The 22,990-nt window shown below is 36.4% G+C and overlaps 1 protein-coding gene and 1 long non-coding RNA gene across 12 annotated transcripts in view; both read left to right on the top strand.

Moving 5' to 3' along the window:
• The window catches only part of RALGAPA1 (Ral GTPase activating protein catalytic subunit alpha 1), a 129,979-nt gene that overhangs the window by 9,045 nt on the left and 97,944 nt on the right, over positions 1-22,990 (top strand). For all 11 annotated transcript variants that reach the window (XM_064423941.1, XM_064423934.1, XM_064423936.1 and 8 more), the window contains exons 2-13: positions 2,221-2,331; positions 2,833-2,882; positions 4,289-4,346; positions 5,011-5,054; positions 5,931-6,108; positions 7,670-7,785; positions 9,723-9,861; positions 15,895-16,103; positions 16,457-16,696; positions 18,882-19,070; positions 19,544-19,684; positions 21,842-21,990. In XM_064423941.1, the coding sequence (XP_064280011.1) occupies positions 2,221-2,331; positions 2,833-2,882; positions 4,289-4,346; positions 5,011-5,054; positions 5,931-6,108; positions 7,670-7,785; positions 9,723-9,861; positions 15,895-16,103; positions 16,457-16,696; positions 18,882-19,070; positions 19,544-19,684; positions 21,842-21,990 (1,624 nt within the window). The remainder of the gene's footprint in view (positions 1-2,220; positions 2,332-2,832; positions 2,883-4,288; positions 4,347-5,010; positions 5,055-5,930; positions 6,109-7,669; positions 7,786-9,722; positions 9,862-15,894; positions 16,104-16,456; positions 16,697-18,881; positions 19,071-19,543; positions 19,685-21,841; positions 21,991-22,990) is intronic.
• LOC135302916 (uncharacterized) lies at positions 12,259-13,776 on the top strand. Its single transcript, XR_010364469.1, has 2 exons — positions 12,259-12,449; positions 13,309-13,776. It is a non-coding gene; the product is annotated as an uncharacterized LOC135302916 (long non-coding RNA).

Here is a 22,990-nt window from a genome sequence, read left to right on the forward strand (position 1 = left end):
CAGCTGGTTATGTAGACAAGCCTTCAGTTTGTTGCCTGAAGAATTTAGGAATAGCATCTCCAAAAATTCCTGACTTTTGTATTAAGTGTTTAAAAGAATACATTTGGTTGAGGCATTTGGGGTTTTTCTGTTGATCTTCTTCAGAGCTGACCCGTATCTGAGGAAAGAACGAGGGCCTGTTTCAGGAAACAAAACATTTAACATGTCTGCAAAAATGCAGCATTCTTGTGTTTTGATTGGAAGAGACCCTCTTTAACTGCTTCCTATTCGTTCAGTATTTGGAACCAGTATTTTCTGCACCTTTGCATTGAGTGAACCATTCCACTGCTGTCTATGTGCAATCCCTATACAGTCCTATAAACATATGGACTACAAAATATCTTCTGTCACCCTTCTTTCTCCTGAAAGCCTCAATTCTTGCTTTCTTTTTTTTTCTTTAATCCTTCCATATCAAACTTTTGATTTTTCTTCTGGTATTTTCTTGTCCCTAGCCTAGAACTCACTTAGGGCTCTGCCCGTGAGTGGAGGCGGTTGTAATGGTTGTGCCTGTGCTCTAGTCACAGCTTCATTTCGTGTGCATTTCCCTGATCAACTGAAAATCATCACTCAGCTTGCTTGAAGTGGAATTGGTTTTTGTTGTCCTTTAACATTTGCATCACTAAACTGTAGCAGTTCAGCTGCCGGTCTGTAGGTGGTGGGGCAGTTTCTGCAAACAGGTTTGGTGAGCCTGTGGATGGTCAGACACATCCTTGCTGCTCTGGACCGCTGTTTTTTCCAGCTGAGCTGCCTTGCTTAAGAGTTGATCTTGGATGCTGATATAACACTATCTGCTCCAAGCGCACCCTGGCTCTACTGCACTCATTATGCAAGATGTTGGCAGAATGCTGTGATACAGCAAAAGTTAAAGCTGTGCTGGAAACTTTTTTAGCAAAACTTGTGTGAAAATTGAGTTAATAGTCCTTTAGAGCTGTATAAGAAAATATAACTGAAAATAAGCCATGCTTTTGGCCATCCTTTCAGTTCATTGTTCCTGACTTTATACTCTACCATTTGTATATCCAGTCATGTGAGATAATAAAGATTGATGTCATTCTAAAAAGGGTTAAAAACTCTGTGATCCAATACAGAATTAGAAGGAGCTTTTCTTTAGAAGACAGTGAAAGAGGGTGTTTCAGTGTATACAGCTGGTGAATGGGTATAAAGGTTTTGTTTGACTCACCTTTCTTCATGTTTTGCTTTTGTTTGTTACACATCAGTATTCTGAATGAGGAGTGTTTTGTCATTTAAAATGCTGTCTTCCTGTTCCTCTGTGCTTCCATGGTATTGTTTTGTCCACCTAGTTTCTCAAGTCTTATGTAGTTGAATAACAGGACAGGGAGTGTCTAGACAGTCTGTACTAAGGCTTGATTGTTTAAAGTGATCACTTTAAAACTAATCTGGATATTTCTGTGTATTTCTTTGTCAGGAATTTGCAGAAAACCATCTAGAGGGTTAAGGAAGAGAGTCTGGAAAGCTTCCTGGGATACACAAGAAAGCACATTCCCCTATATTTAAAGTGATGTTTCTGCCTCAGGGTATCCCTGAGATCCCATCTTCTGATTTCCCTAGACCACACAATCAAAAGAATGTGAGGGACTAAGCCAGACTAGAAAGTAAAGTGCATCTTGGAACTTGGAGGGAATAAGAAGGCAGCAGTGGAATCCAGTGCTGCTGTTTGCATCCTCCCAGATTATCTATCAGCAGAGCAGATGTGTTCCTCACTTAACATCCTTCTTCCACTTTGTTTAGTAAGCTTAGTTGTGCTTAGTAATTACAGTTGGAGATTGTGATGGTCTTTCTGTTGCAGAGTTTTGGCAGTGTCACAAGCTTTCTTTCTATTAAATTAACAATTGAAAGCAGATTCATCTGTACAGTGCTAGTCCTGATGCAATTAGGGTTCATGACTAGCATTTGTTGGCATTACTATCATGCAAACAATGGGTGTGCAAGAAGATGCTGCTTGCCATTCTAAAATTCACTAGGCACTTACGGCATGCCATACTGAATTTCATTAGCCTCAGAGTAAAGAATGAATTATTTATTTAATTATTTAGTTATTTATTTAAAAAACAATAATTTTTCTTTTAAATATCTTCAGTTCTTACTGCTGGATAATGGTGTGTAGTGGTTGACTCTGAATATTTGAAATAAATATAAATAATGTTCTGTTCTGTTTTTCAGACAATGCAGAATCAATTGATCTCAAACAGTTTTTTGACCTACATTTTTCGCATATATATTATGTGTTCTTTGAAAACTTTGTGACTATTGAAGTGGGCCTTAAACAAAAAGGTAAGCATTTCAGACAGAACTCTTTTTGTCTCGATGCTTGTGCCTTTGTTATGAAATAAAGCAGGGTGCTATAAATAAAGCTCTGTGTGGTCACAAATGACAACATCAACCATGCAGAACTATGTCTAAGAACTAGCTTTGCAAATGAAGGCAAAGCAGTGAGATATGCATTCAGTGGAGGTGAGCAAAAAGTATTTTTTCTCTGATGTCTGTGTTTGCCCTGTTGCAAAGTGAGGATTCTTAATGTGTTATACATTGTATTCTGCAGAATTATTCTTTAACAAGATATTGTGTAACTTAATCTCTCCCAGTTGTGGATGCCACAATAGGAAGTTATGCAAATTGTAGCTGCTATAAACTGTATTTGTGGAGTATAATTTTTACTTGTAGAAGCAGTGCAAAGTTATGGTTGTATAAACACACTTAAGGATCTTTGTTTTGATAATGAAAGTGGTCTTCTATTTATATTTAACTGTTTTGCCTATTTATTTTTGCAACCAGGTCACAAGTCTCAGAGAGAAGAATTGGATTCTATTCTTTTTATTTTTGAGGTAAGATATTTTCAATATTTTTTGCTTCGAGTCCTGTTATTCTACAGTCATCTGTAAATACACTTTGCATTTAACTGCATTCTGTCTTACTTCTGCATAGAGCTGAATTTGTGTGCTTTGTTTTAAAAATAAAAATATGACTTGCGGTTTTACAAGATGTCTAAACTGGAAAAAGATGTTTTTGTGTCTCTAGATAGTTGATTACTTTTTGGTGGTGGTATTTCCCCATCGTGTGTTATACACATTGCAATTCATAGAAAGGTGATCTCCGTTTAGTCATGATGGTTTTGACCTTTTGATTGCTCGTTATCTCTGATTTTTCTCATAATAGATTGCTACTGCAGAATTTTTTTATAGATCCTTTTAAAAAAATTCCTTATTTAAAAAAATATTAATTATTTGAAAATTGCATTTTACTGTATTATTTCCGAAAGCATATATTGACTTAATTAAGATGCATTAGACACTAATGAAATAATTTACTAAAATGAGAACATTTCTAAGCAGACACTGTAGTTTAGAAATACCTTAGAAGTTTTTGTCTCTCCTTTTTGATGGAGGCTTCTAATTATAGAGCAAGGATTGTGTTTCTTAAAAATATGCAAGGCTAAAAGCTGATCAAAGCTTATCACATGGTTGAGTACAAATTCAGTTGTTATTTATTTGTTAGTGAGGTACATTGGTAAATGTGAAAAAGAGCTGGTTCATTTGTTCACTAGTTTCTGCATAAAGGAATATTAGGTGATCTGTGCTTTGGAAGCACTTGCATGGTATGCTGGAGGGCCACAGCTGGGAAAAATCAGGTTATTTACAAGTTGCAAATGCCTCTAGTGTAAATGTTGCAAGTCTTACATGGTAGTTTTGGAATTACTAACTATGCTCTGTTTCTTGTTTCTGGAGATGATCATTCCATTTGTAGAAGTCTTTTCTTCACTGTTTTGCTTTAGTAAAAATGAGGGTTTATTACCCCTCCGTGGAGAAGGCTGAAGCACATGTTTGCTTGTGCCACAGAAGCAAGTAGCTGAACATCCTACCTGAAGGGGTTAGAAAGTGGAATAACTTAATGCAATCTGTTGTGAGCCAGAGCAGCTGAGACAGACCCTGGTCCCATTCCATTCCCTATGCTGTAAGCAGTAGTGTCTGTCAGAGGGGAAGTGGAGCCAGATGACCTGCAGTAACATCTGAAGTCTCCAGTGCAGGACTTACAGACAGGCTGTCAGAGCCTTTGGGCTTCTTAACAATAGGAATGGGGTCACCTTGAAAGGACAACAATGCTTCCAAAGAAAACATTGTGGGAATTTTCTAAGTTGGTGCTTCAGCTTCTGATCTGTAGCCTTGTGAAAGGGCTGTTTGGTCTTTCAAGAGTGATATCTGCAACATACATCCTTGGATTCTGTTTTTTTTAGAAAATTTTACAACTCCTTCCTGAAAGGATTCATCAGAGGTGGCAATTTCATAGTATTGGTAAGTTTATTTTCTTTCTCTCTCCCTTTCCCTCTCCATTTCATTTTACTTTTTATTAGTAGCTACCAATTAGTGGCTACTATGCCACTCATTTCCTTAAAGTTTAAGTGGCTTAACAGGGGATATGGTCCAGAGAATTTTGCAAGCTAGGTGAAGGAAAATAAAAAAGAAAAAGAAAAAAAAAAACAGACAAAAACCTCTGCCAATGTAATGAATACTCTTCTGTATAGATTTATATCTGGGAATATAGAAATAGAAGAGTGGCTGAGAAAGAACAAGGACAGGTGAAAAGTTTGGAGTTATAAATATTTTTTCCTTATTTTCTTTCTCTTAATAATACATTTCAAAACTGGCATGAGATGTTTGTAAATAGGGAATGCTGATTTTATGCATTGTGCTGACTTGATTTACTTTTAATGTTGACATCTCAAAAGTTTTTGGGGAAAAATATTCTATGAGTAGGCTGTGAAAGGTGATACTTGATTTTGTTTTTCCTTCTGGCATTGAGTCAGTTGCTTGAAGGTATCAAGGTCACCAAGATTAAATTGGAGAGTGCCAAGGACTTGTTTAAAAGTGGCTATCAAGTCTGACCGAGAACTCTGACATTTTACTTAATGTAGAAAGAATAAAAGCAAATAAATTTTTTTTTCTCCTTTTTTTTTAGGGTTGATTTTAAAGAAGCTTCTTCACACTGGAAATTCATTAAAGGTACTGCAAAAAGTTGCATGCAATTTTGTCTACAATACTTAAAAATAGAAATAGGAACATAAGGGTAAATTTTTACAGTAAAAACCCAGGAATGAGAGCTAGATCATGACTTGTGTATCATGAAAGAAGTACTCCAAATCATCAGCTTTATCTCAGTAAAACTACTTACAGTAGTAATGTGTTCATATAGTGTAGCCAGCGGTTTAAAGGATTTTGCATTAACAAAGTAGTAAGTATTAACTGTTCATTGTTAGGACAAGGAAACTGATTTTGGGGCTCAGGCTACCTTGGAAGTGGAAGATTACCTGTGCTAGGGAGGCCTGCTGGTGGATAGAGTAATTTAAATGGTTGGGACAAAACAGCTGCACCACTCCTCTGTAAACCACCTGCAGGCTTCTCTGGTACTGAAATTCTCCAGTATGAGAGCCAGGAAGGGAGTGCTCTAGGACTCTACCTTTTTTCAAGGAGAAATGGAAGAAGGAAGAATTGGCCTTTCTGATACAGAGAGATCACTCAGTCAGTTATTATAATTAATGAACATATTTAGAAATTTTATGCTGGTCTTTGTATTTTCTGAAAAATTCATGCGGCATCTTGCAGTGGTGCAGTCAAGCAAGTGATAAGACCTGTTGGTTTTCTTCCTCTTCTTTCAGAGAAACCCCTGTGAGAAATTCTTTGAGGCAAACAGCAGTGAAGGTGCCAGGCTTGCCCTTGCATTTCATCAGGAGCATCAGATGTGTTAGTTTTGCTCTGCTGATTGCTGGGGGTCGTACTGTCTGTCCTCATTTTTTTTCTCTCTCCTTTTCTTCCTTCAGGACAAATGCTTTTTTGTTTGTTCTGGCACAAGATAACTTATTCCATGTTTTTTCTTTTAAGATACGTCGAGAGGGTGTGCGTCTCTTTCTTTTGTGGATGCAAGCACTTCAAAATAACTGTAGTAGAGAACAATTATGGATGTTTTCTTGCTTGATTCCTGGATTTTCATCACCACAGTCTGAATATGGCCCCCGAACACTAGATAATCTCATTAACCCTCCCCTTAATGTCCAAGAAAGTAAGTAATTTGGTAATATTCCTCAATTCTCAACATAATTCATATCTTGTCACAGACGAGGCAAGTTGAAGTAACTGATACACATACATACCCAGGGAGATAATGGAGCTGAGTTCCTTAGCAGTTTGTCAGGTGTTCTTGTGTAGCAATATCTGTCTTTTTTGTTGTTGTTCAGAATTAGTTGTTTTTTGTGGTTGTTGGGGTTTTTCCCTCCAGGTAGGTTATTGTAACTTAATGGATAGTGGTGAAAATAAACTGATAAATTGTGTGTAATTCTTAAAAATTGGAAGAGGATTCTGCATCTACTGCAAACTTGCACAGGTGAATTCTGCTTGTGTTGAACACTTGCACTGGCTTTGTTTGTCCTTCAGGGAGCAGGCTGAGCAAAGATGTTTTTGGTGTGGCCTTCAAGAGAATGAGTGGTTGTTAGGCCAATGTGTAAGGACAAATGTGTCTGTGTATGACCAGGTAATTAATGTTGTGGTATTCTTGCAACTTGGAATCTTCAAAAATAAATAAACCTTGTAAATTGCAAAACTTGAGGTCTTAAAGGTTTGCATGAGTGTAAAAGCTTGAGCATTCTGAGATGAGGTTTTTATACTTTCTGAGGTTTTGTTTGTTTTTTTTTAATGGTAAGGTCATTATTTTGGCTCTAATCAATAGAGTGAGGATGATTTTTCTCTTAAGGTGATTCTTAGGACAGTTTTTCCTTTGTACACTCTAGTATTAAGTGCCTTCTAACTCAATTTATTCTTAACAGTGGGATTTGAAGCTCATTTATTAATGACTTGCAATTGGATGGGGTCTTTGAATGTAACTGCAAACTATGCATTCACATAAATGGGACTAAAAACTTGAACACTTTTTCCCCTGAATGTTGTGATTTGCCTTCTTTCCATCTTCTCTTAGTATTTGAGTATTTTATTGCTTGTAGAGGAAAGCAGCATCTCCATGACTAGTAATTAAATTTGCTGGAACACAGCAGATTAATTTCTTGGCAGGATAGCTCTGCAAGTAAAATTTTGCTACCTACTTAAGGCCTTTTTGGAGTTATCTTGTGAAATTCGGAGTGCAAAGAAATTCGGAGTGCAAAGAAATTCAGAGTGCAAAGATTGAAAGGTGAACATATAACTACAGGAACAAGAGAAAAATCGACTCTGAACTAGCTTCACTGCAGAGGCAAAGAAGGACACAGATAGTAAAACTTAAAGGAAATGTAACTGATCAGCTGCTAAATGGTGAAAGATGTAAAGATTTGGCATTTGTGTAGCATAAGTGTTACACTATTGTTTGCATAAATTCCAAACGAAATTTTAAAAAATTTGGGTTTGGCAGGTAGGTTCCAAAAGTGCATAGAGGAGACCTACTTATTGTCTGCTGTGCTTTTTCTATATGTAAGAAATTAGATCCATTGATTTTCATTAATCTATGGGTGGACTATTTTACCTGTAAACTGTCTCTGCTGCCGCAGCGCATTTCTACTTTCATAACTTCATAGATGTTTGCACATGAGAAGAAATGGTCTAAATGTTAAATGTACTTCTGTTTTTTCTTTAAATAGCTCAAGTGACTATAGAAGAAATCACTCCACTTGTTCCTCCGCAATCAGGAGATAAAGGACAAGAAGATTTAACAAGCTATTTTTTAGAAGCACTTTTGAAATACATGGTAATTCAGGTATGTTCCATAGTTTTCAAGCAAACAAGTGTGAAACAATTAACACCTCTTTGTTCTTTACAGTAAGTTTTTTACTTGTAGGACTGCAAATACATATAAAAATGTTTTGAAGAATCCTTCCTTGCCGCTCCCTTTTTTATAAAAAGCAAATTCTAGAAAAATGTTCCCTTGTCTTCTGTGTGAAGATTCCTAGATCATTTACCACAGGATCTTCCATCAGATTGTGGCATGGAGGCAAAACAAGACTTGCCAGTCACTTCTAGCAATACTGATTTCAGCTCCCCTCTCATTTTTATCTTCCCTTCCCTGTCCAGTTGTCTTCAACCAGTGGATGAACTGTGTGCAGAAAATGAAGAGTTGAATGAGTATTTAGTCTATGGTGTGCAATTCAGACGCATCATGTTCTTCCCTTTGGAGTTTGGCAATTCTATGATCTCAGCCAGTATGGAGCACAGCAACATCTTCTGTCAAAAACTGTGGCTCAGCTTTTACATGTTATGTAATTGATTTGCTGGCCAGTTAGCACATGCTGCTTCTGAGCCTGCTGTGCTGTCATGTGCTGCATGACATGGTAGTTGTTGCTGGTCCTGCCTTCTGGGTCAGACTTGTCCCTCAGAACCCAATTGGGTACCTCTAAGTTTTTCTTCACACTTAGGCAGGTTTTACTAGAGAAGGTGGACAGTCTACAAATATATATTAAACATTTCATGGCTTCCCTTTATCCATCTTTCTCTGTGCACTTGCCATGCTGGAATAATTTCCAGCCTCATTTTATTGCTTCCAGCATCTCCTACTTTGAATAGAGGTCTTCATACTTGTGATCTGGAGGGTAAGCTTAATGCTGGCTATTTACTTTGAAGGAAAATAGGCCTTATATTTTTGAAGACAACTGCCTTTTCTGTAATAATTTGGTAGTATTATATTTAAATTCCCGTAGGTCATTGAGACAGGTGTCATAGAGCTTGTTTGCTGTGTGAGTGCTGAAGTAGTTCTCTGAAGTCCCTTTAGAGGCCACTGATAATAAGATTGTAAGGTTCTTTGATACTAAGTTCTGATAAAGGACTTTGTGTCACTAAATTATATATATATATATATCAGCTAATCTTCTGAGTTATATTGGGGGTGAAATATATGCATATATATTCCACTCTAGACATCTGTTGCCCTGAAAATGGATCATAATAGAACTGTGGCCTTTGAATAAGAAATTAAAAAGTAGAGGGGAAAGGGGGAAAAAAAAGATAAGGGAGTCTTCCTTTATATTGTTTATGATAGACTTGGTAGATTACCTAGCTCTGCAGGAAGATGGATTCTCATGTTGTATTTCTTGAGGATCACTTACCATGCTTGGTACTACTTACCATGTAGGAAAACATTTCATAAAGAGGAATGCTTAGCACTCACAATCCATGAAAGTACATTTGTGTAACTGAACTTCAAAGTTGTATCTTCTGCTGCTTGTGGTTGAAAAATGTTTGGTGTCACCAATTATACAAATGAATCCAAATACCTATTGTAATGATTATATGGGCACTTGTAAGTCAAAATGTCTTAAAAGAATTTGTCAAAGAAATATTTTGAATGGCATGGATAGTTACTCTTTTTTAATTAAACATTTTGAAATATAAAAACCATTTCATTAAAGCCAGTCAATTTGGGCATGCTCCCTGCTTTGACAAGATGACTGCAAAAGCAAGTGTATTTCTGTTGGTTTCAGTATTTTATGTGTTAAAGTTCATTTTGAAAAAATATTTTGGAAGAGAATGGTCTTTGTTTCATTGACATTTCCCAGCTAGTTTCTGTTTCATCTTTCTAAAACTGTTTATTAAAATGTATATGATCATTTTTCTAAGAAATAACTTAAAAAGAGGGCATTTCATCAGTTACCTGTTTCTTCTACTTGTAGATATTTACTGTGTCCAAATTCTTGTTTTAAGGTTAAGAGTTTAGAATGGAAGAACAAGGAAAACCAGGAAAAGGGATTTTCATTTTTATTCTCAAATTTTAAGAAATACTACTTACCTTCTATTTTCCCAAACATCTGTAAGGAGACCAGCTTGTATAACCCTATACTTGGTAAGTGTTAACACAGCTGATAAAATCATTACATTTTGTCTAATGTTATGATCTGATTAGTGAGAGATGCCTCTGCCCAAATTAAGGTGACAGCAGGACCAAATGCTGGTTCAACAGTACTGACGTTTTTTTGTAGCACTGATTGCATGGGGAAAGAAAGACAGAGGGAGAGGGAGAGAGGGGAAAAGGAGAGAGAAAGAGTGGAAGCAGAAGCTGGTCACCACCCATGGATCCAGAGGTGTCTTGTTGGGCCTTCACCCTGGGCTTGGTGTTGGGGTGCGGCTCCTGGTTTGTTCATCTGTTAGTAACTTCTGTGCTGAAAGGCGTGCCGTGTCCACAGTCAAATCTTTTCAGTATTTATACATTTTAAAAACAAAGGAATTATTGCTTATTGGCAACAAGTAATATAGTTCTCTTATTAATTAGAGTTCTCTTATTAATTAACCATCTTCTATTGGTTAAATGCATCGTATGCTAATTAGTCTGCTTGTTCAGTCTTTCTCTTCTTTTGGGATGGTGGGTTTCTTAGGTTGGTGATGCACTGTGGAATTACCTTTTACCCAGCTGGAACTGATTTCATCAGAATTGCTGAGATGGTTTTAATAATTTCTTCCATATCTTCTGCCAAATGTTCTTGTGGCCCCTAAATTCTGCATTCTTTGTATCCATTATCGTTCTTCCTAATACATCGTTCTTCCTAAGCTTTGTAAACTTCTCCCTAGGTCCTAACACCTGGACAGCAGTACTGCTTATAACAGTCCAGGTTCCAGGTGTCCACAGGGGTGTATTTGGGGGAGCTTTGGTGGCCATTGGTGGCCACAGATGATGCCTTGCCATAACTTGGGATGATACTTCTCTGACCAGTGATATGCATATAAGCAGGTGCTTCTTGTCACGCAGTCTGTCACAGAGGGAGTGTGATAACTAGCATGTGCTAGCCAGATCTTGCCTCTGTCAGGCCTGGAATTAGCACCTTCCTGTCACAAATTCCTCCCTTCTGTGGCCTTAGCAATGTTTGAGACAAGTAATTGTGCTTTCTAACTCTTAAAAAGACAATATAACAAAGCAGTGTTCAGTTTTGAGTCGTGTTGCCCATGAAGGGCATTCTCCAAAAGTATTTGCCAAGAAAGAACATGTTAAGATTCCTGTTTATGATTTTGAGTTCTTTGTTTGTGGAAGCCTCTGACCCTTTCATTAGAGTCAATCTTGCTCTGTTAACCTGAATGAAGTCAATTAAATGTTCTTGTAAAACCTTTCTCTAATGTAACCGTTGCTGATCTCAGTTGTGCTCTGAAGAGAAACTACTTCTGCCATAATAAAAGGTGTTAGTGTGCTCTTCTTTGGACGTGTTGGTTTTATCTGAACAGAATCAAAGTGTTTGGATTATACAGTGCTTGTTCAAATTTCTGACAGGGAAAAGTGAGGTTTTTGTGCCAACTGCATTTTATCAAGAGCTTGCAGTGGGAAAAAAGAAGCTAGGGTTTAGCACAGTCTTCAAAGCTGATGGTACTAGAATGTATCTTTCCATATAAAGAGTGAAATACTCAGTGTTTTCTAAGCAAACCTGAGTTTTACTTAGTGTTTTTAGCCCATTTTAAGCCAGAATGTTGTTTGCAAATCTTGATTTTGTTCTCTCGGGTTTGCATGCACCCATACACATGTTGGTTGTAGGCCAACGGAATTCAAGACTCCTCTTTGCAAAGCAATACCTTGTACACAGACTTTAAGTTACCATTTCATCACTTGAGTCATACAGTCACATCATCATTCCTCTTATCTGTTGATGCAGCATCTCAGAAGGAGTCTCCAGAGTAGTGATCTCCAGACACAATTCCATATTCTAAAATTAGGCTGTTGGGGAAGTTTGTTGAAAAGGTCTTAGCTTCTTCTGGTCCATGTACATTTATTTAGATTTGAGAGATGGTTGTGTCAAAGCCATGTTCTCTTGGGAAAGACAAACACTGGGCTTTCTCATCTACAGGAGAAGAACCAGTATAAGTACAGCCATAAGTAACAGTAGAATAAGAGTTATTGCGCAGATGCTGAAGAGGTTGAGTGATAAAATAGCTACAAGAGGGACAGTAAGCAGTGCTGAGAAAGCAAACCTGCTGTTGCTTGATGCTCCGGAACAAGAAATATGGAAATGCTATTTTTATCTTTCTGTGAAGATCTTGATTGAGTCTTCCACAGAAGTGTTACTGTAGTCCTCTGTTTTTCTGTGAATGGTAAACAAGAAACTTCCAAGGCCTTAGTAAAGAAGAGGACAATGGGAAACAAGAAGAAATGTGCACAGTTCCCAAGAATTACTGTGAGTGCCTTAGACTGTGCACAGTGAGCAACTATAATGAGGATTTTTGGAACAAAACAGTGATGAAAACAACATAAGCATTGGTAAGTTGAATATTTTCTTGTCCTTGAAGATGTTCTTCTCTGGCATGCATCTTCCCAACCTATTTGAAAATCATCCTGTGCTTGTTCTTAATTTACAGCCTTGAGGCAGAAGGCATGGCAAACCTGGGCACTGAGCCTGCTACTAAGAACAGTTTTCGTGCTACTGGTGTAGTGTTTAATTTAGGAGAAATCGTGAGGTACAAATTGGAAAAGTAGTTTCAGTAAGCCAGCATTGATACAGGGCTTTACTGGGGACAGTATACTGGACTGAGATTTCATTCCTTCTTCCCTGATAAGTATGTTGCCTTCAACATTCCAGTTACAAGAAGGCTAAGTATTGTGGCTCCAAATTCTGGCTTTAGTATTACATACTTAGAAGAGGAATACAGCATTAGAAAAGCCCATGAGATTGTTTTTTGAGGGGGGAGAGTGGTTTGTTTTTTTTAGTTCGGTTTGGTTTTGTTTAGAGTTTGTTTGGTTTTGTTTTTTGGTTTTTTTTTGCTTTTTTATGTTTTGGTTTGGGGTTTTTTTTGCCGTAATGTTTATTTTGTTTGTAAAATATTTGTTAAATATCTGTTGAGGTTGAGTTAGAAGTTGTTTAATAAGAGCTACAGATACGGCAGTAATATTCCAGGGGCATTGCTTCTTTTGTCATAGTAATGTGCGTTTCTGTGCCATTTCCAAGCCATTTAGATAGGCTCCTTCATTTACAGGGAGACACTAATGTGGGCTGTTGTACAGCTCTCTTTAGCTTTTCACTCCTTATGAACCCTTTATTGTCTTAAAAATTAGGCATGGTCAAAGCTTACAGGTGTGCATTGTGTTTTTGCTAGCCTGTTCACTTTCCACCCTGTGTATCCCTTCCACCACCTTCAGCTTCCTTTTCTTTTGTCATCAGCTCACATCAGGTTCCCAGAGGGGGAAGGGCAGGGGGTGGGGAAAGCCCAAAACACAATAGAAAGAAAAAATGGAAAGTTGGGGGAAGGGAATATTTACTCTTGTGCTGTTTGAGTCCATCTAACAAGCTCTGTTTTATGTCTGTGTTCTCATCTGAAGACTTGATACCTTCTTTCAAGATGGACAGAACTTGAAAATGCACGAAGCAGCTGGAATGAGGATACATTTGAGAAGCAGCTGGAAGGAGGATACATTTGAGAAGCAGCTGCAGCACATAATGCAGTTGAAACAAGTGAAAGAGGATGTTCTGAGAGGTTATCATGAAACAAGGAGGAGACAGTGTGCTGCAAAAACACATTTACTGCATGTTTAGTCCTTCTGGAAATACTGCCATTAGTGGAGCCTTTGTGCTCTGCTGAATGCTAATAAATACCAGAGAGAACTGGCTTTTCCATCTTTAAATGCTGTGCTACCAGGCATTTGCTTTATTTTTCACAGATTGTACTGTTACACATGCTTGTTTAAGATACCTTAATTTTTAATTTTCTTACTAACCTGTTGCTTTCCATAGAATGAAAACAGTGTTTTATTATTTGCAGTAAATAAACCATTTGTAAACTTGTCAAAGAGTATTCTGTGCATTTGTTACGTACTTAGGTACATGGTATGCAATAACCATGGGGTTTTTCCTTTAAAAATAATGTTTTCATTGTAAAGTGTGGATATAGTTTTGAAGTTCATACAGGAAACATTCCTCAGTTAAGCAGCATCATGATGGGTCTATCACTACTTACGTATGTGGCTTTTGAAATGACGCTGAGGTAGACCAGTGTGGATATCCTCAGTGTGGGTGCTGGATCTTGTGTATTTGTAATGGTAACAGGGAAATCTTTACAGCAGTCTGGCAGATACGCTGGTTGCACTTTAGATGCCTTAAAAAGGCTGTCATAATATAATTGCTTAGACAATAGTTGATTATTTCTTCACTGCTGTCCAGATTTGTCCCTCTTGGATTCTAACATCATAAACTGGCAAAGTTACACAGGATCCTTTTAAAACAACTCTTGACTTTGCTTTAAGATACAGTCAGGGAATACCTTTGTATTGTTCAGTGTGACTTTTTAAAATCTTCTTTGACTCTCACCATTAGTATCTTTTAACTGCTTTCTGGTTGGCCTGTAAGACCATGGAAACCTTGTCTTGCTCATGTACTGCAGACTACAGAAGAGTTAAGGCAGTGCTGACATAACTGTCTCTGTTCAACCTGTCACTCTGTTTATGGGTAGGACCATAATTTTTCCATGCTTCTGTCTTTTTGTTAGTTGGTTTTGGTTTTTTTTGTTTGGATTTTCGTTTATTTTGTGTTTGTTTTAGTTTGAATTTCCTGGGGGTTTTTTTGCTGTCACTAGATGGAAATCATGATACTGAAACACTAACATCAGGGTGTCCTGACAGCACATATTATAATCAGTCCTCACACAAATATTTGTCTTCTTTTTGTTTTGGAGTATACCTCATATTGCCCTTATAGGACTAGGTCTGTGGTGGGTTGGCATACCACTTTCAGAGAAATGTCACTTGCACATGAAAGGGATCATTGCTGATTCAGGTTGATGGTGGTTATGCAGAACTATTCTGCACCATGTCTTGGGCTGTAAAACCCAGAAATGACATTTTGCAGTGTTAAGTCACAGAAAAATGCACAATTAAAAAATGCTATCCATGCGTCCCCCCATCTTTGTAGTGTTTTTACCACATAAGTTAATTCCATCCACATTGAGTTAAGTACTGTAATGGCTTTTTTCTGAAGCAGATTCAGGAGTACCAATGACTCTAGCCCAGTAGAGAACCAAAAAAGCTAAATAGTTCTGAACCATCATGGGATGGCGAAAGTGGAGTTGTCAGTTCTAGTCCCCAGACAATGACAGTTCCTGCCAGCTGATGTGCCCCTGAGCATCCTTCATTACATTCCCTACAAGCCAGTATAGAAGCCTCAGAGTCATCTTGCAGCTAAATCATAGGAAAATGTACGTGCCTGTGGTCTGGCAGCAAAGTCCAGCAAAATTAGCCAGTGCAAATCGGGCCCTAGGTGAAGCTGCAAAGCTCACGTGGCTTTGCAGCAGGATTTCTCTGTTCTATTCATCTTTATCCTTTTGCAGGGCCAGAAGAGGCTGTGTTTATTGCATTTGCATTTTGGAATTACATATCTCCCACTGTAGCCATGATTAGATTTGTCAGTATATTAGTTTTATATGAAAGTAGATTTCTTGTAGTCTAGTTGACAGTTATTTTGCTTCTTGAAACTTTGTCATATGCAATGAAAATTTGAAGTGAGTTTGCTGAAGTTTATCTTCAAATATTGAGTATAACATAGTTTGAAAGAACCTGAAGATAATGAAATATGTTTACTTACATAGAAAAAAAATGTAAGGCTATAGAAATCACTTTCAGATAAAAAATTAAAGGTTCTGCGTAGCAGAAATAAGTTTCTTTTGGACTCACATGTTGTCTCCCTTCAGGAGAAAATTCAAGTGTTTTGATGTCTTACATTTTGACGTCTTACATGTTCTTGACATTTTCTCTGTTGCATCCATTCCAGTGCATCTTGGAATGAGTGGTGCAACAGTGAATGCAACAAAACTGCACCACTGAAAGTTCATGTGTATTGGTTATGGTTCTAGGATTTCTTTCTTATGCAGATCTTTGTCTCTGCCTGTATTTTTAAGATGTTGTATTTTCATACAGATATACCACAAATGAGACCAAAGCCACACTACGTAATAGTTAAGAAAGATGCTGAAACCAATGAGGCAATCTATTGCACAAAGGAACCTTTCATTAAGGCTCGTGTTATTGTCATTCGATGGTTGGTGTCCTTCTGGCTTGAGCCAAAACCTCATACAGGACCTCATATTCCTGGGATGGAAGGTGAAAATGTGCCAAAGAATATTCAGGTAAAACCAAATACACAAAAATATATTTGTTTTCATGTTTTTGGTTTAATTGTTATGTCAGCAATATGCTCTCCTCCAATAATTATGACTAATGAAAAGTTAAAAAAAAAAGTAATTTCTAAACAAGCTGTATGTTTAGTAATTCAGTTTGAAAGGACCTGCAAATGCTGCTTTCTTTTTTCAAATTTTGTGAGTTGCTTTTAATCAACTGGACATTAGAAGCCTTGAAATGCAATAAATCCTTTTGTTTATTTGTTCTTTAATTCTTTGTGTTATTTAAATTTTACTTAATTGTATTGATTTATTGCTGTACTAAAAATGAACTATGGAATATTTTTAATTTTTTTTTTCAGAGAGCAGCTGCTAGCATGGCTTCAAGGGAGGACAGCAAAAATGACAGTACTGATAAGCAGGATAGAAATGCAGAACCAGAACAATCTCATTCTAATACAAGTACTCTAACAGAGAGAGAACCAAGTTCTTCCAGCCTCTGCAGTATTGATGAAGAGCATTTAACTGATATTGAAATTGTCCGTAAAGTCTTCTCTTCTAAAAGAAACAATGTTAATTTTCTAACTGAGATTTTTCGACAGGTAAAAAACTCTCTTTAGAATGCAAGAATCTTGATTATTATATTGTGTATTTTTATCATGTCGTGGTTTTCTTTCAAGAGCACTTGTTAAGCAGAACGTTATACCTAGTTACAGGTTTTTTATGTCATCCTGCCTTCAAAAATCAAGAAGCTAACATTCTGAAATACATTCTGTGTAGAATACCCCTAGTTTCTGATTTTTCTAATTTTAAATCTTTAACAACCAGTTTAGCAACATTTAATTTGAACTTCACAGTTCCCCATAGACGGGAATGTTTAATCTTTTCATACATCAACACTATAGGTATTAGAACTCACAGCCAACCATATTAACAGAAGCCTTCTGTGGGAGTCTGCAGCTGTTACAGAACTGTTTTAGGAGCATCCAAATGTCCTTTCCTTGATAGTGTTCATCAGAAGAGTAGGACAGAATGCTATAAAAGGTAGCAGCTTCTGTTTCTAACTTCACTGCAACCAGAAATGTTAGCTGAGCATACTCAGAATAGTATATCTCTACTGGAAACTATTAAAACAAATTTAAACTGAGAACATATGCCAGAATATGGAGTCTTCATTAATAGTAGGTTAGAGTTCAGTGTGGGAGAATAGAATAAGATAAACTTTCTTTATGCCCCATGCTATAGATCAAAAGACAAACACAGATTTCTGGATAATAGTAAAGAACGATATACTAAGTTTCAAGTTAAATGCACAGCACTAATTGCTTTAAACAGCAGAAAGCTGAACATTTTAAAACTTGTTTATCTGCATGAAGTAAATATTTTTAAATGAGGCAAATAAATGCCAGAAGCTTATCTGCATCCCTTGTATTCAAGAGCTTGGACACATTACTGAAGGACATAGCAGAGTTATCCAAATTCAGATGACATTCAAGGGTTTACAGAATCTGAGGCATTGAATGTACAGTATAAATTATCAATGGTCTACTTTTCACTGTTGCTACAGTGAAAAGAAGCAAAGGCAATTTTCTTCATTCTTTTCAAAAGTCACTCTATGAGTTTATGTAGGTGATTTGGATTTCACGTGCAATTATGAAATCTTATTTACATCATTATTTAGCCGGAAGTTTTCAGTGTAAACTAGTTTCTAATATATAAGATGTTTGTAATGTTTCTAAAACATGAGGACTAAGTTATTCCTGTCAAGAAGACGTTTCAGTGGTACTGAGTGGTGGAAAGATTGTCTGTAGAGAACTAGTTTTATGCATTTTAGACTTGAGGGTACAAAAAAATTTATATGGACTTGCAGGAGAATGTTAAACTCGATGAGGAAGTATGTGACTGAACTTGTCAGTTTAATCCTGTAATAGACAGCTGAATTCTTTTTAGTGTGATAATGGTATGAAATCTCTGTTTCCAGAGTGAATGTACAACCTGTGTTAAGTGGGCCCTCCTTAAAGACATGGACAACTAGTTTTCAACAGTCACAGCGCAGACCCTGTAACACTGTGTGTTAGTGTAGTTTATTTGTTCTTCTAAATGTATAATTAGGGCATCGTGGTCTCTTGTATGTGTAATTGTATTTAGTTAAAATCTGACTAGTGTTAAAAGTTTCTGGTCTACAACTAGTTGTTACCAGCACAGCCAATACAGAAAACCTTCTGAAGAGGGCACTGATCAGCCATCAAACCAACTCAAATGCATGATTTTTAGAAACAATAATACTGAAGTCTTTTCAGGGAGTAATTCACTTTAAGGGTACTGTTTTGTAAAATCTTAATTAGCTAAAAATAAGATAGAAGACTACCAGTATTGTGTGTCGCTTGAATTTTTCTTAGTCATTTAGAGCTGATTTAACTCCACTTGTCCAAATCCAATGAATATAAGATGTTGTAATAGCAAGTTCTGCTCATTTGTTTTGCATATTTTGATGGGTGCTTGGGTCTTAATTTCAGCAGGCTACGTGCTAAGTAGATGCACCCACATGGATTCTTATCTTTCAAAGTATTTCTTGATAAGCTTTCTTGTTTAAATGTGGGGTTTTTTCGTGTTTTCAGTTTACATATGAAGAAAGTGAGCAAACATTTAGATTTGGCAATAGTTTGTATGCGGGATCCAACACTGGCTGTCTTTTTCCACCTTTATCTCTTTGAACTTGTAATTATAGAGCCCAACTTATTTCAAATATTGTAACAGTGTTTTGTTTCTTTCTTTTTCTACTTTCAGGCATTTCTGTTGCCAATATGTGAAGCAGCTGCCATGAGGAAGGTGGTGAAGGTGTATCAAGAATGGATTCAACAAGAAGACAAACCTTTATTTATGAAAGAACCTGAAGAAATAATGCAGTGCACAGCTGTAGATTGTGATGAAAATGGTGACCATAATTCATCAGAGAAAGGAAAAGAAAGAGAAGAGGTAAAATATTATTGGTTAATATTTGTGCATTAATCTAGCAGTAGACAGAGAAGTGGCTTCCTTGCTAGCTTATTTGTGGTTTTCTTTGGTGTCAGAGCATTTATTGGGAAAAATCAATGGTAAAACACTGTATGGACAAGCTACCAATTTTATCCATTATCTGCAACTTTTTAATGTGCTTAGTTCAAAACAGTATCATTTTATGAACTGTTTTCAAGATGTGGATTATACAGTATGCCAACTATCAACTGTTTAAAAATTATATACAAATAAAAGGGTGACAAAAATAGTAGTTACTTCATTCAGGGACTTTAAGATAATTGCTACAAGCCTCATGAAATATTGTTGTGACTCAGGTGCATTTACCTGCTGTTGTTTATTATTTAGTACCTATCATATCCTTTTTCATTTAATATAAAGCCAAAATACTTGTCTAAAACTCTGTAGAATTTTAAGAGAAAAATATTTTTCAGGAAAAAGGGATGAACTCCAGTCATGGAGTTAGAAATTCAAACTGGGGAAGAAATGGCTGTTACGAAGACACTTTGCATAAAACATCTGAAATTGATACTGAAGAGCAAAATGTACGAGCTGGAGTGCAGTCAGTATTGCAGGTATGAAACAGACTTGGTATTTAATTTTATTTAAATTATCTATCTGAAATTACCTAAAAATCTTGTTATCAGCACATAAAGAGTGGAATGAAGTGCAGTATTTCTGCCAGGGAATCCCATGTATCTCTAAAGCATCTCTAAATTTTAAAATTATTTTATGTGCAACAAGTATGATGATAAACGTTAGACAAATGACGCTGGTTCACTGTATTTTTATTGGCCTGAAGTAGGACAGTGTATAGACCAGTGATGGGTAACACAATAAAAAAAAAATTAATTTTGCATTGGATCATGCATTCTGCTCTGCGTTATAATAGAGAAAAAATAATCCTCATGCTACTGCAACATCTTCAAATAAATATAATGAAGCTTTTTATGAGAATGTTTAGAGGCTTTTTGCTTTTACACTATTGGTCACAAAAGCAAAAACATCCAACCCTGTAGCTTTTTTAGTCCTATTAACAAGGTGTACAGGGATATTTTTTCATCTTTTTCTGAATTTACAACATGTTTGAAAGGTTGATGAGGTGCCATAACTCTCTGGTGATATCATTAAGGAAAGCAAGAGTTCAGTTGTACCCTAACAGAAGTTTTTTAACAGCTTCTAGGCAGTTTGACAGGGTAGAAATATGTTAATTTCAAATGTTTAGCAAAATGCTTCACTGAAGGTGAAGATGTGAAAAATTGGGAGGGTATAATTTGAAGGTCTTGAAATACTCTTATTAGAGTATTATAAAGTGTGTGCATTTTATGTATATGTGTGTGCAAATAAATTCATATAGGTGGGATATTACTCTAGCTTCCATAATATTCTTATATCCAGCAGAAAATTGATTCTAAACAAAATAAAATAATGGGCATTTAGCACTTTACTGTGTGCACTTCTACTGTGTGTGACCATACTAAGTAAAACTAATTCTTACTACAGCTTGAATAATTTTATTAATAGAGTTTTCTTTTGTGCTGTACACTATTATACATATAAATAAACTAAATTCAAATACATTAAAATAATTTAAGCTTCATAATCTTTGTTTTCAACAACTTTTTAGAGTATGAAGTGTTACTGAGAAAAGAAATACGAAGTATCTGTATCTCTTTGCAATGTACTACTAAGGCTTACACATCTGACAATGTCTTGAAGATTATTCGTGTTGAAGTTTTTTAGACAAAGGTTCATTTGACTACCAAGTATCTTTTTTTTTTTTTAGCCTGAAACAGAGTCAAGACATCATTCTAATCCAGTACCATGTCTCAATTTGAGAGGTTTCCTGACCTGGAACCATGTTTGGTTTTCCCTGTGCATTAATAATCCAAGATTTCTGTCTTGAGTTTTTTTTCCCATTTAATGCTTGCATAGACTTATTTCTAGGCATTTAGAGTAGGTTAAGTCATTAGCTGAGGCTGAATGTAAAAGTGCTTACTAATAGTTTTTAATTATTAAAAAGCCAAAGCTTTCAGTAGAGGGAAGTTATGACTTTAGTACCAATAACTTCCTCTACATGTAAAAAAATAATTGAAAATCTAGATTTGAGATTCGAGTGCTTTCTAAACTTAAATAAAAATATAGTAACACTTGAGTAACTGCTTCTGTAGCTCCTACAGTGTCCTTGCCTACTTTTTTTGCATAACTTTCATTCTGAAGGCCCTAATTTACTGCCCACTGAAGTCAGTCGCTTTCAGGAACATGTCGAGTTTCCTACTTTTGTAAGCCTTACTGATCCCATTGGGATGAATGCTTTCGTTTCCCAGAACATAATACATGCTGTGTGATGCTGAGGCTATTTCAAGCAGTTTACAATATATTGTACTAGTCAGTTCCTGGCTTAGGGGTGGAACTTTTGTGCAGTGAACTTCTTACTGGGACATTTTTGTCCTTTCATATTAAACTAATCATAGTGAGTAGTTAGTTGAATCATCTAAGAGAACAAAAATATACAAATAGATTTTGTAGAAAAATAGGGAAAAGATCAGTCTCATTGTTGCTTAATCATTACTTCAAACTGACATATTTAAACATGCACTTCTGTGTGCATATATAACCTTTTCTTATAAAGACTTTCTGTTTAAGATTTTTTCTTCCTGGTTCTATCAACTGAATTGCTGAAAACATCAAAGTGTTGCGTGATCATGACATCCTCTTTTTTCTGCTTTTAGGTTTTTATAATAAATTCTTCAAATATATTTTTTCTTGAACCTGCAAATGAATTTAAAGTTCTGCTGGATGAACACACTGATATGTGCAAACGCGTTCTCAATATCTACCGCCACATGGTAGTCCAAGTGACTATGGACAAGAAGACATGGTAAAATGCTAATGCTTTTATCTTACATTATTAGTTCACAACACAAATGTGAACATTTACTTGGTAGTAAACACTGTAGAGTGGTATTGGTCATATGAACCAGTTCCTCTAAATCAGTAAATACTGAGTAAATACGAACTTGAGCACCACAGACAACTTAGCACAGGAGAGATTGTCTGTTCTCTTAAAACTTCTAGTAAGCTCCTGGTTAATCTGTGGCAGCTTAGACCTCAGTGCAAAAAGGACTAAGCTGGGATATACAGATTATTTTTAAGGAGCTACTGATGATTTGTTGCAAGGCATTTTGCTCATGTATCAAAGTGTTAAAATATTGAAACATATGAAGCTTCACAGCCTTATTTAAAATTTGTTTTAAAGCCCCAGACAAGCCCCATTATGATCAGATATGTGTTGTTCTTGACCTGTAATTGTATACAGGAGTCTGTGTACTATGTAACCGTTGTGCCTTTCCAGTTCTTATGGTGCTTAGCAGGTACAGGAGACTCTGCTTTAAAGTAATTACTATTATTTTCCACTCCTTTAAATAGTAGTCTGTAATCAGGTACTATATTGCCTCCATTCTCCATTACAAGGAAAAAGTAGCGAGGGGATTTCAAATATCTGATTTATTCCATTTTAACTTGACTTCCACTCAATCTGTCTTGAGCTCTGGTAGGTAAAGCTGGCCCTGTGTGTCATGTGAAACTTGTCTTCTCTTCTGAGGAGCCAATTTCGCTGGCCACTGGGAACTTTGGGAGTCATAATAGTAAACAGATTCTACTGGATTGGCGTTTTCTTTCTCAGTTTCACGTCAATGTAAAGAACTGACTCTAGACCACAATGGCAAAGATTGTGCCACACAAAATAATTGGTGGAGTATGTTAATGATAATGTAAAATTACCAAAACCTGTAATTCATAGAAAAAGAAAAAGCTCAGATTGAAAATACAGTTAAAATTTTGCCTGTAATTTCAGGCCGTTGAAGGTGATAGCAGTTGAA

The sequence above is a fragment of the Passer domesticus genome, chromosome 6 (assembly GCF_036417665.1).
Source record: "Passer domesticus isolate bPasDom1 chromosome 6, bPasDom1.hap1, whole genome shotgun sequence".
Taxonomy (NCBI): Eukaryota; Metazoa; Chordata; class Aves; order Passeriformes; family Passeridae; genus Passer; species Passer domesticus.